The sequence below is a fragment of the Theropithecus gelada genome, chromosome 10, assembly GCF_003255815.1.
Source record: "Theropithecus gelada isolate Dixy chromosome 10, Tgel_1.0, whole genome shotgun sequence".
NCBI lineage: Eukaryota > Metazoa > Chordata > Mammalia > Primates > Cercopithecidae > Theropithecus > Theropithecus gelada.
In genome coordinates this window covers 60,578,166-60,591,120 of record NC_037678.1, presented here as the reverse complement: position 1 = coordinate 60,591,120, position 12,955 = coordinate 60,578,166, and the positions used below count along the sequence as shown (strand labels likewise).

General features: G+C 46.9%; 1 protein-coding gene across 2 annotated transcripts in view; it reads right to left on the bottom strand.

Moving 5' to 3' along the window:
- Positions 1-2,905: 2,905 nt before the first annotated feature.
- Positions 2,906-12,955, bottom strand: part of PTPRT (protein tyrosine phosphatase, receptor type T) — a 1,113,081-nt gene continuing 1,103,031 nt past the window's right edge. The window contains exons 29-32 of one of the 2 annotated variants that reach the window (XM_025399269.1): positions 8,157-8,282; positions 7,118-7,281; positions 3,922-4,057; positions 2,906-2,973 (exon numbers count right to left, since the gene is read on the bottom strand). In XM_025399269.1, coding sequence (XP_025255054.1) covers positions 2,920-2,973; positions 3,922-4,057; positions 7,118-7,281; positions 8,157-8,282 — 480 coding nt within the window. In that variant the 3' untranslated portion in view covers positions 2,906-2,919. The remainder of the gene's footprint in view (positions 2,974-3,921; positions 4,058-7,117; positions 7,282-8,156; positions 8,283-12,955) is intronic. The other variant, XM_025399270.1, reaches the window with a different exon arrangement.

The following is a 12,955-nucleotide window of genomic DNA, read 5'->3' as shown; positions in this document are numbered from 1 at the left end:
TAGCTCTCCCTCCACCCTCATCCTGTCTGGATGTACCAAGATCTGAGAAAATAGCCTACAGCAGGTGAATATCCCATGCTCCAGGCTCCTTGCAGGCTGGGGAAGGCCAGCTGGGGCAGTGGGCTGGAGCCAAGGGAGGCCAGCAGGCCCAGTGTGGGTGGGTCCCCGGGGTCTGCTGAAATACACCTGGGGAGAGGCTCATCAAAGGAAAAGAGCAAATTCATCGTGGGGTTCCTTTGCTTGCCTTTGCTTTGAGGCACTTCCTTTTGAACCTCTAAAGTGACAGCCCTTCCTTGATCAAGTCTGGTGTCCCTGGACTTCTAGACAGCTCCAGAGCCCATGTCAATGGAAGCCACTTTTGTGGGCTCCTTTCATGTTCCATCCTCATGGGCCTGGAGATCTGGGTTGGTGACCCTGCTCCATGGTAAAGCAGAGACCCTGGGTTTCTCATAGAATCCGAGTCTCATGATCCACTGCATATTTAGTTCCAGCAACAAAACAGTGAGCAGACAGACAAAGAGATGTGATATTAAAAAGTACACACTTAAGGGAATGTTTTCACAGTGTCTGATGAAAGTAAAAGAGTCAGCCCCATTGGTCAGAGGGAGTCTTTGCCAACACGAAGCTGAGTACATCTCTCTAAAGCTCCGTGGACTCCTTGTTGCCAATAGGACAAAGTCTGCACTCGAGATGGGCCTCTCTCTCCTGGACCCTGGCTCATCCCTGCTGCTCCGCCTGTTGTGCTGTGCCCGCACTGGGCTGGCCTCCCCTGGACTGCTCCTCCTGATTCCTTTTCACATTTCTTTGCTATTGCACATATGGATCCCTTTGCCTGAGTTTCCTTTTTTTTCCTTTTTCTACCTGTTAAGACCCAGCAGGAACGGATGTCCCCTTCTCCAGGAAGCCCTAGGCCAAAGAGACTTTCTTGCTCCTAGGCTCATGGAACACTCATCCACTCCACACTACTGCACTGTGGTTCAATTTCCCCAGCATACAGTGGGCTCCTGAGGGCCAAAGCTGTGCCTTCTTGGGTTCTCTGCCCCTCATGCCCTGTCTGGGGCTAGACCAGCCTTCAAGATGGAGCTTCCTCAGTCCCAGCCCACCTGAGGCTGTCAGATACTGGGCCTAAGCACTGGCTAGAGATCAAGATCGAGAGTGTCCCTGGCTGGTCCCTTCATAGCCTGAGGGAACAGGGAATTGTTTTTACTGACTAAGAAATTAGATGAGACTGGCTTTCCTGGGGAGCTGGGAATGTGTTACTAAAATATATATGAAATTCTGGGCTTCCGAGAAGAACTGGCATCAGGAAGAAAGTACTAAATTTCCATTTGTAGAGGAGTTCTCTGCTCAGAAGTTTCTGGCCTTATTTTCCCTCCATAAAATAACTGCTTGACTTAGAGAACATGAGAAAAACAGCACAGAGAAGTCTCACTGCCATTACCTGCCCCTTTGGAACCCAGGATTTCATCACTGAGGAAGGCGCCTGGGTTTCCTCATTGGAGGAGATGATCAAATGGGGATAATAACAAGCCAGTAGCTCTCTCCTGGGGGTTCATAAGGACTGAGTGGAATGTCCTGTGGAAAGTGCCAAGCATGATCCCTGGCATACAGTAGAGACTTAGCAAATGTTGGTTCCCTCTCACTGACTCACACTTTGGACAAGACCCTAGATCTCCAGGCCTGATTCTCTTGACCTATTTTAAATCAAAGTATAATGGGCTCCACAATGGCCTTTTTCAAGGTGGCTGCTGGGTTTCTTTAGGAAGGAGTTCAAATTTGGAGAGCCAAATTATGACCAAAGCTGGTGCTCTATCTGCCCCAGAAACCACAGGGACCATCTTCAGGCTCGCCCATCTCTCCCTTGCTCAGTGGCATGCTGTCCCAGGGTGGGAGCTTTTAAGGACATTGCCAGGAAAAAATAAAAGGCCCGAGAGATTTGTCTTAGAGGTACACACTCAAACTCCCCTGCCCCCTTCTTTTTGACATAGGAGACTAAGATTTTACACCCCTCAAAAGAAAGTTTCTTTTCACATACACTTTGGAAAATAATCAGATCTTGTTTGTCTCTTCCAAAGAAAGCTACCACCAAAGAGACACACGAGTTACATCCTACAGGTCAGCCTGAGCCCTGCCCCAGGGAGGTGGTCCCTTTTTATAAAGACAAGGAGGAACAGAGAAGTTCCCTGCAGTTTCACCCTCTCCCACTGACCACACAAAAAAGCAAAGAACACCTTTATCAAAGAGTGCTGTGGACACAGCTGGCCAGCCAGTGAATGCTGGACAGTCAAGGCCCAGACTGGGGAAGGGGTACAGAATGGTTGTGGGCGAAGCCCCATGCAGGTTAGGTGTGAGGATGGGGGCCTCTCTCGTGACCTAGGGAACATCGTAAGGTCACACTGGTCCAGACTGCAAATGTCTGGTGCCAGAGGCCCCTGAAGGAGGTTGCAGGGGGCAGCAGAGCAGTGACCCCCAAGAGCCCCAATCTTTTCCATGACATGGAGGAGCAGAACACACATCTCCTCCACTCCCAAGGAGAAGGAAGGCAGGGGAGCTTCCCATTCCCCAGCACCTGCACAGTCGGCTTGCCACGAGATCCACAAACTCAGAACAAAAGCAGGAGGTCTGGGAGCCAGAAATCCAAGGCCTTGCTTGTGGGTGCACTTCTGCTTGGGCCCGTGGCTGTGGCTGGTTAGGTTGAAAAGGAAGCCTGGGCCTTTTGGAGCAGCATCACCCACAGCAACAGGAGACCCCTCAGAAGGTGCAGAGCCCCCCGTGGAACACAGGGCCACCAGTCTTCTCCTTGGAGTCAGGCAGGGTGCCACCACCTCGGAGCCCCTGAGCCCAGTTACTGCCATTCACACAAAAGGGGGCTTGGTCACAGCAGCCTCTGGACTCCGGCAGGTTCCCCATCCCATTGAGCTAAAAGGAGCTTAAGTATTCCAGTGCCACCTCGTATACAAATTTATACTGTTCCTGAGAGGCGGAGAGGAGGAGAGGCAGAGAGGGAGAAGAGGAGACAAGAGAGATGAAAAAGGAAAGGGAAAATGCATTCAGTTTAGAGATACAGAGTTTGGAGAAAACTTTACATCCACATTATGTCAACTCAAAATTACCCCTATCTGGACATCCTTCAAAATTCCACTTGACGGCTGCTTCTACCCAGGCTTCCTCGAATGCCCAGCTGGCATCATTCCCTTTCTTTTTTACTGTTTTGTACAACAGTGCTTCTCAAACTGTAATGTGCATACAAGGCAGCCAGAAATCTTTTTAAAATGCACATTCTGATTCAGTAAATCTGGAGTGGGGCACAAGATTCTGCATTTCTAACAAGCTCCCAGGTAATGATGCTGCTGCTGGTCTGTGACCCACGTGCTAATAGGGCCTCATTTTGACCAAGACCACACGTGGAGTAGGTTTAAAGACATATTAAAGCTCCTCGTGCATGGTGCAGTGGCCCAGCATGGTACTGGCCGGGTCTTACCATCTGGGGCTCGGCCTGCACACCCTCTTTGCCACACTTTCCTCCACAGTGCTCTCTACTGCAAATGCTCTCTATTGTAAAAATTAGCATAAATTAATTGGAATATAATTAGACAGAAGTGAAAGCATACTTCACATTCTACTAATCCAGAATCCGTTCCTTTAAGCCTGAATTAACAACACTGTCTTAAGGAATGGGCAGAAAGTGAAGCAAAGTAGGTGTAGCAGGATTAATAATTGGATTTTCCTGCAAGAAAGAAAAGTTGGGGAGGTTGGAAGGGGAAGACACAGGGCAGATAATGGTGCATATCAAGGGCACAGACTGCAGGTATATAATCAGCAGCCAGCTGTTGAGTGATTTTACTATTTGATGTCATTTTCTCCAGGTCAAGGGAACTAGTCAGCCCCTGGCTGTTGGAGAACAGTCCTTGGGATACTCACCAGGGTCTCCACCATGTTGGATTTGTTGTTACGCAGTGTTTTCACGATGTGGAACACGTCAATGATGTTTTGCTGCTGGATCATCTCACACACACTGCAGATGGCACAGAAGGTTCCACTACGGCCTCCCCCGTTTCTAGACACAGAGCAAAGAGGTGAGCCATGTTCCTAGGTCCCTTCCAGGCACCTGATGATTCTAAAGGTACATCAGTAGGAATAGGGATCAGCTGCCTGGGCAGATACAAGGCAAGGCAATGAATGGTGCAGGCTTTAGCCTGAGCCATGAGTTATGGTTTGACTCTGTGCCATTAACTTCCTTTGACCTTGGGCAAGTCACTTCCTCTGTCTGGGCCCCAAGTTCCTCACTCATATAATGAAGGGGTTGGACTAGATGACCTTTGAAAGTTCAATTAGCTTGATGTTTCTTGGTTCTATGAGCATGTTACAGTCACTCGGGGCACACTCACCCAAACGCCAAGGGCAGGACAGTACTGTGTCTTTGTACATGTGACACCTGCATCCTTGCTGATGCTTGCATCCATGTCCAAAAGGATGCTGTGGGTCCACTTAAACATCCAATAAAGACAATGAAAATTTCCAAGTGATTTTCCTACTAGTTCTTCCCATCCTCCACTAAGGACAGCAATACTCTGTTAGCCTAGGGTCAGCCAGCCCAAGCTTGGAGGTAGGAACTTGGAGGGAGGAACTGGGCCTGATAGGCTTTATCTTAAAATGACAGGTGTCTACTGTACACCTTGGTTTAAGCAAGATGCTACTGATCTTGAGTCTAGGGATAGAAGGTTGGTGGCAGAGCTATGTCTGTTATTCCTTTCTGAAATTCCATAAGTCATCTTCATGGAAACACCCTTCAAACTCTTTACAGAGAGTCCCTGTAGGAATATGCCTGATTCAGAACTCCTGGGCGTGTTGCCAAGAGCAACTAATGATTTCATGTAATGGTCTGTGTCTAAAGAACATCTGGACAGAAACTAAGGCACTCAGTCAATCTCCCAGATGTTTTATCTACAGGATACGCAGTGACCAGATGTTTCAAGTACAGAGAGTTGCTTTCCATTCCCTGACTGGTGCCTGCGTTTCAGGGTCTGTTATGGTGTCTGTGACTCTTGAGGAAACCAAGGTCCCTGTTGGTAGAAGAATGTCCCTGTACCTTCCTTTGGTTCAAACTACTGGCCACCTTGGCTGGAAAGGACATAGATAAAAAGACACTACTGCAAACGAAAACAAAAACAAAACAAAAACAGGCTAAAAAACAAACAGAGAGAGAGAGAGAGAGTAAGGTCTCCTGCGAAAGAAGATTCTATCATTTCTGAAGCAAGAATAACAGTGTCCAAAGGGAAGAGGTGAGTAGGCACAGGGTCTCAGGGCCTGGTGGTCTGAGACCCTGAAAGATGGGTGCTAAGATAAGGTCACCTGAATGTGTGGGAGGCATCTGGGCATCTGGAGGCAGCAGGGATTAGCTGGCAGGAAACCAGCTGCTACTTTCTGGGATGTGGGCAGAGCCACCTGGGCTTGGCTGATGCCACCCATCAACCTGACTTGGGACACCACGTAGTGTCTTCCTGAACTCTAGCCTGAGATTTGCTTCCTCTGGAAAGGAATATCTGCTGCAGGTGGTGGCCCTGAAGCTCTGTGTGTGCATCTCTATGTGTCTGTATGTTTAACCTCCTTTAAGCTCTCTGACTTTCCTAACATGTGCATGCACCACCTGTTTGAGAGGGAGAATAATTAGCTGGTTTTGAAAAGATTGACCTCAATTCTGAGGTCAGTCAGATATTATCAGTGCCTCCACTAGCTCCAGAAATATTTGTTCTGAGAAAGAGAAGACCTTGGTTCAAATTTCCTTTAACATACATTTTTAAAGAGAGAGGCCTTCTCAATGACTTTTCCTCAAATCGTTGAAGTTCTAAAAAGCAAAGTGAGTGACTGTGAATCAAATATTTCACACATAGCTGTTATGGCTGCAGATTTGTTTTGGGTGTGAGACTTCGTAGAACCCTTTGTGGTCACTCTGTACTCCTAGGATAGGTTCTGTGACACTTGCTCTTTTAAGTAATTACATTGACAACATTTGCATATTTGCTACCATGACATTCTTGGTCATGTTGGCAGATAAAGTGTGTTTACTTTCTATTTCATGCCAAAGCACTATAGGGTCTGAAGATTGTCTAATTCCACATACCCATTGAACAGATGAGGAAACTGAGGCTTATAAAATTCAGTGATTTTCTTGACATTGGACCCTTTGTCAGCCACTGTCCTCTCGAGGTCCTGACCTCCACCCCACGTAATGACATCAGAATTCATTAGACTGGACAATGTCCATTCAAAGACAGGAGGTAAAGTCTGCAGTTCACCCCAGCAATGGGGGTATAAACACAGCTGGTTTGGAGCTCACTGTGCCCCTGTGCAATAGTGTTCCCAGAGTCCTTCACATCTGTCTATCAGTCCCTCAGGGCAGTGCCTTTCCCTCATGCTCTTTTTGTCCTGTGATCCCTCTAAACCCATCGTAGAGAAGTAGGCATAGTAGACAAGTCCTTTGGTTTACTCAGAGACAGTGTGGGTTAATCAATGGCGCATTAGCTTAGAGGCCAGGGAATACAAGCCATAGCCCCACCCTTGATTCCTGATGACCTTACCCTGACTGCACCTCAGTTTTCTCACTACAAAATGATAATTATCTACTTCACAAATGGATAGAGATGGTTCATTTAAAATGTCTGGATTAAATTAAGCTCTCATAATCAACACCTTCCCTTTTCTCTCCTTCTTCTTCTTCCTCGGGAAATAACAAAGGAGGTTCTGGTCAGTGGAACCCACTTTGTCCTGGGTTTTCTTGTGACTATCAGGGCATATCATGCCTCTTATTGGAAAATGGGGCTCACCTTATTATTGCAAGCGTTGGAACATGGTCTGCCACCTCCTCTCATGTTTGTGGAAAGACTACCAGGTTTTGCATCAATCATATGCCATATATTAGTTCAGGACAACAAACTGGCAGCCCTGTTCCATTAACGGATCATAATTCCTTTGAGTGCACTGCCACTAGCCTTTGAGGGATGTTGAGTTGTGGTATAGCCAGGCCTGCCTAGGACTGGTGTATGTGGCCAGCAGCATCTGCAAGGATGCTTTATCACCCACCATCCTATTGCCCTGGTGACACCTCCCTAGTACTCACAGGCAGTGGACCACAGTGCGTCCCTCCCTCCCGTCATACTGCTCCTGCCACTTCTCCAGTCGTCGGACCACTTTGAGCAGAGAGCGCTTGGAGGGGGGCGTGTCCCGGTAGGCAGGCCAGCCAATGTACTGGAGGTGCTGGACTATACGATAACCGTCCTGTGGCTGAGAACAGAGAGGCTGTTAGGGCTGTTCTGGTGGGGATGCTTGGGGACACGCACCTTGTAGATACCCTGGGGACTGCAGCATCATAGTGGAGGACAGACCAAGCGGGATCTAAGCCATGTCCTCATGGGTAGAGTCCCCATGACTACTTCTATTCCTTCGTGCACACAGACTCTCTTGCCGTGACTGCCCTGACCCCCTTTTGTACCTAAAAAACTCCTACTCAGCCTTCAAAACCCAATTTAAATGTCCCTTTCTTTAGGAAAGCCTTCCCTGACTGTTGGGCAGAGTTCTTTCTCCCTGAGGCTCATGTGCCAGAACATGTCTCACTTTCTCAATAGACAATGAACTCTGAGCTGAGGGGCAGGGGAGGTGCTGAGCTCCTTTCATCCTGGGCCCCAAGTAGTGACCAAAACTGTGTTAGCAACCATTTCATAGATTGCTAATCTGCCCCTCCCACCCACTACTCTGCTCAGCCAGTGAATATCCTCATGGAAGTAAGTAATCACTTTTCATCTAGGTGTTGGCAGTGCCTGGCCCAAAGCTTATGGGATCCAATCAAAGGCTGTATCAACTCATGCCAATACAGAGACACAGTGGGGAAGATCTAATGTCTAAGAAGTTTTGTCTACATGGCAGCAAGTGTGTCAGGAAACAGGCAGATGGCAAGTTGGATGTCGCTCGTTGCATCTCTATGTGTTGAAGTCATTGCTGAGTCTGGAGCCGGAATCAGCACAGGCATCACTTCCTCAAGGAAGAAATCATCAGGAGAGCACAACACAGACTCTTGGCTGGCTCAGCGGGATCCTCTCTCAGCAGCCTCCATCTGTCTTGGGGAGGAGGAGCTCAGCAAGCAATGGTGGCCGTGTACTTACCCGGGCCATGTTACAGATGCGGAATATTCTGTGGATGATGTCCTCGTCGATGTCTGCGGAGACGAACTCCACCTGGATGGGCCCGTAGCACCCCGAGGTCTTCTCAGGCCAGTACTGCATACAGAACTGGGATAAGGAAAGAGGTCACAGAAGGAGGTCAAAGGCAAGAGGGTGGGTATCAAAGTCTTATGTATCAACAAGCTTTTCTTTCTTTTCGTTTTTTTTTTTTTTTTTTTTTTGAGACGGAGTATCACTCTTGTTTTCTTGTTGCCCAACCTGGAATGCAGTGGCACAATCTAGGCTCATTGCAACTTCTGCCTCCCAGGTTCAAGTGATTCTCCTGTCTCAGCCTCCTGAGTAGCTGGGATTATAGGCACCTGCCACCATGCCTGGCTATTTTTAGTAAAGATGGGGTTTTGCCATGTTGGCCAGGCTAGTCTTGAACTCCTGACCTCGAGTGATCCACCCGTCTGAGCCTCCCAGAGTGCTAGGATTATAGGTGTGAGCCACTGCACCCAGCCATCACCAAGCTTTTCTTATGGCTGGCAGGACACATTGACCAGAAAGGTAGAGTATTATGTAGGAAATTAGACTCAGTTTCCTCTTTAGGGAGCAGCCACCTACTTTTTCTGGTGTTGAAATATCAAGGCTTTGAGCACAGAAACACTGGGCTTACAAATCTTTGCTATGCTGATTTCAAACCATTTGTTAGGTTTGCTGAACCTGAGTTTCCTCATCTGTAAAATGGGGAGAATAATATCTACCTCTAAGCCCTGCTGTCAGGATTAGATAGAACATGCTAAAGAAAGGGCAAGTACAATCTAGTTTTCTTTTCACCATGCAAATCATGGCAAACTCTTCCTCATTCCAGGAAAACCTTCATAGGGTTCATTCATGATCAGGTCAGAAGTAGTATAAAAAATATAGGGGTTTGACCTCAGGCAGCCTTGGTCCAAATCTGGGCTCTGGTGCTTACTAGCTGTGCAGCCCAGGCCTCAGTTTTCTCATAGGTATAGTGGGGATAATTATGCTTACTTTGCACCGAAAGTTAATGTCACATGGTGCTAACAGATCTTGCCTGTGATTTTTTCTATTTATCTGGAATTGGAAATTAGAACCTACAGCTGAGAGCACAAGGCAATGATTGACCTTCAGTTTAAGACAGTGGTTCTCAGTTGGAGGCTGTTTTGTTTCCCAGGGGACATCTGGCAATGTCTGAAGACATTTTGATTGTCACACCTGGGGGTTGCTATGGGCATTTAGTGAGGAGAGGATGTTACTAAACATCCTGCAATGCACAGATTAGCTCCCCCCGAGAGTTATGTGGCCCCAAATATCCATACTGCAGAGACTGAGAAAACCTAGTATAAGATCTTTTTTTTTGAGATGGAGTCTCTGTTACCCAGGCTGGAGTGCAGTGGTGTTATCTCGGCTCGCTGCAACCTCTGCCTCCCGGGTTCAAGCGATTCTCCTGCCTCAGCCTCCCAAGTAGTTGGGACTACAGGCACGTGTGATCATACTGGCTTTTTTTTTTTTTTTTGTATTTTTAGTAGAGACAGAGTTTCACCGTGTTAGCCAGGATGGTCTTGATCTCCTGACCTCATGATCTGCCCACCTCGGCCTCCCAAAGTGCTGGGATTACAGGTGTGAACCACCACACCTGGCCATAAATTATTCTTTAAGCTTTAGGGGTCATTGAGAAGAAGAGGTGGAGGCTGGGTGTGGTGGCTCACGCCTGTAATCCCAGCATTTTGGGAGGCCGAGGTGGGTGGATCATGAGGTCAGGAGTTCAAGACCAGCTTGGCCAAGATGGTGAAATCCTGTCTCTACTAAAAATACAAAAATAAGCCAGGCATGGTGTCAGGCACCTGTAATCCTAGCTACTCAGGAGGCTGAGGCAGGAGAATCACTTGAACCCAGGAGACAGAGGTTCCAGTGGGTTGAGATCATGCCACTGCACTCCAGCCTGGGCAACAGAGCAAGACTCCATCTAAAAAAAAAAAAAAAAAAAGAAGGATACCTTGCTGCTTGTATCTTTGTCTCTGTTGAGCCACTAGATAACTTTAGTTGAGGAGAGAATGTTGTGGTAGGGGGTGGGGTGTGTGGCTGCAGAGGAGAGCAAGGCATGCTCCCTCCAGTTCCTGGTTCCCAAGGGGCACAGAGATGGACCCTGCCTAGGTCTGCAGGTCCCATTGCTGGGGTACAGAGGAGAGTCAAGATTGGGGCTGCAGGCTCACTGGCTCACTGAGGACCATGCCAACATGAAGAAAGAGGCCATGTGTTAGACCCTTCATTGGGGGGTTGCCCTGAAGATATAGCCAAGATTCACAAAGACAGACCCACCAAGGCTTCTGAGAGCAGTTTGGGATTGAGTCTCATCGGGGGGCCTGGGTTCAGGCTACCCCAAGCTTGCAAATAGGGGGCTAGATTGACAGAAGTGACCCACACCCCTACAGATGCAGGGTTTTCATTGAAAGGGGTGCTTGCTCTCTACTTTGTGGCTGAAGAACAGCCATCTCACCCTTAGAAGTCACATGTGAAAATATCTTCATTCTTTTTTTCCTCTAGAACTAGAATTATAAGGGAAGAGCAGTGAGCAGGAAGGATGTAGGAGATGGAAACTCATGTTTCCCACCTTCTTAGCTGTGGATACCCCAAGTTCTAGCTTAGGAACATTCACTTTATAGCAGCAGCTGGCATACTATTGCCCACAGACCAACCCAGCCAGCTGCCTATTTTTGCATATAAAACTTTGCTGAAACACAGCTACACTTATTCATTTATGTATTGTCCACAATTGCTTTCATACTTCACCCACAGAGTTGGGTAGTTGTAACAAAGACCATATAGCCTGCAAATCCTGAAATATTTCCTATCTGGCTCTTTACAGAAAAAGTTTGGCAACCCCTGCTTTATAGGGTTGTTCTGAGGATAAAGGACATAATTCATGTAAATAAAGCCCTTACACAGTGCCAGGCATGGAATAAGCATTTACTAAATTCCAGTGATTCATACCATTATTGAACCCATCAGTACTCAACAAAAATAATAATGGTAATAGCTATCATATATAAATTTGAAGGATTCTTCTTATCACCCCTGATAAATAGCATAAGTATGCAAGGTTAAGCTTCAGAATGCAATGATGCCTTGCTTTCCTGGCACCTCCACTGGGGGTTAACCAAGCATAGTGAGAAAGGAGCTCTGAGTGTGTGTGTGTGTATGTGTGTGTTGTCGGGGTGCTGGTCACAGAGGCCTCCATGGCTGGACAACCATCTGCTGAGCTGTACAATAATGACAAATCCACAATTTGAACTTCATTTCTCTTTGCCATTGGCTCTTTCGCCTTGCAACCTTCACAGTAATGAGAGACTGGTACAAATAGGTCTATGGTTGGTCAGAGAAACCAGAATTAATCAGAACTGCCCATTAAAAAAATAATTGCCTTTATCACCTGCACTGAATTTAGCGTTCCCAGAGTTTGGCTGTGATCCTGACATGAGGTACATGGATCCAAATCAGGGAAAGCCTATTATCCCCAATATCTTCAGTCTGGAGAGAATGTGGAATGATTTGTCTCTTTTAATAAGATTTCCAGACCAATTTCTCAAGCTAATAGATTCTACTATGCCTCAAACAAGACTCCTATATTTCGGGACCCTTCTCTGCATTTGATTTTCTGGGTCACTCTCTCATAATGCCCAGAGGGCTGGGGAAGGTTGCAGGCTTTTCCAATCCTTAATCAGAGTCATCCTTTCACTTGGGTGCCCTAATTTGTGAGACTACAGCAGCAGCAGGATGGGTGGCATTCAGAAAGGTGATGTGCTGGCATATGTGGTGTTTGAGCTGCTAGGGATCATCAGGGTCTCTCTCTGCAGCCCAGGACATTGCATATACTCTAGACATGGGAAATAAGAGAAAGAAAGCAGAGAGGCCGCGTTTTCTCTTCCCACTGACCCTTTGGGGCTCAGAAATGATTCTCATCAAGAAATATCCTCTGTGGTTTAGCTCAAGACTGTCCTGGTGTTCAAGTGCTGTGGCTGCACCTGAATGGATGCCACCATTTTGGTTTGCTTATGTTGTATAGCAAAAGGTGGGAAAATGCATTGGGGTTTCTGGATTCCAATCCTGGCTCTATCACTTTCTAGTTGAATGGCTTGGCTACATCTCTTAGCTTTTCCAGTTTGTTATGAGTGGCTATGAATTTTAATGTCTACTTAGCATAGGGATCTGTATCTAGCAAGCACTCAATAAATGTAAGCTGTGATTAATAGGCAGTATGGGGGAGGGTTCCTCAAAACAAGATGGATAAATAGAAGATTTTTTTCTCCACTTAGTAGCTCTTATGAAAATTTCTCTTTAGGATAATACCCAAAGGACTGCCCTTGTGAAAATTCTGGATCAGCCAGCTTGGGGTAGCTGTGAAGATGAGTAGCATCCTAGATATGCGATACTGCATGTCAAAAAACAGAGATCTGTAGGTTGCTCTGATGAGCTGAATGACCCAGAAGATAAAAGAGGAAGGTTGGGATCATTGTAGAACCAATGAGGTATAAAAGGCAACTCAATGTGTCACATAACCCTGCTCCTAACCTCTAGAATATTCCATACATTCCTAATAGCATGTAAAATGCATACTGTGCATGTATTTCTTGCAGAAACCAGCAAGGAACTGAGCTTGGCTCCCTGGCTCACACAGACATGGAACAGAGATCACAAATGTGAGTGGAGGAGCCAGACTTTTCATATAAGCACATAAGCATCTGCGATTTATACAACTCCTTGGGAGGGAAAGCTTA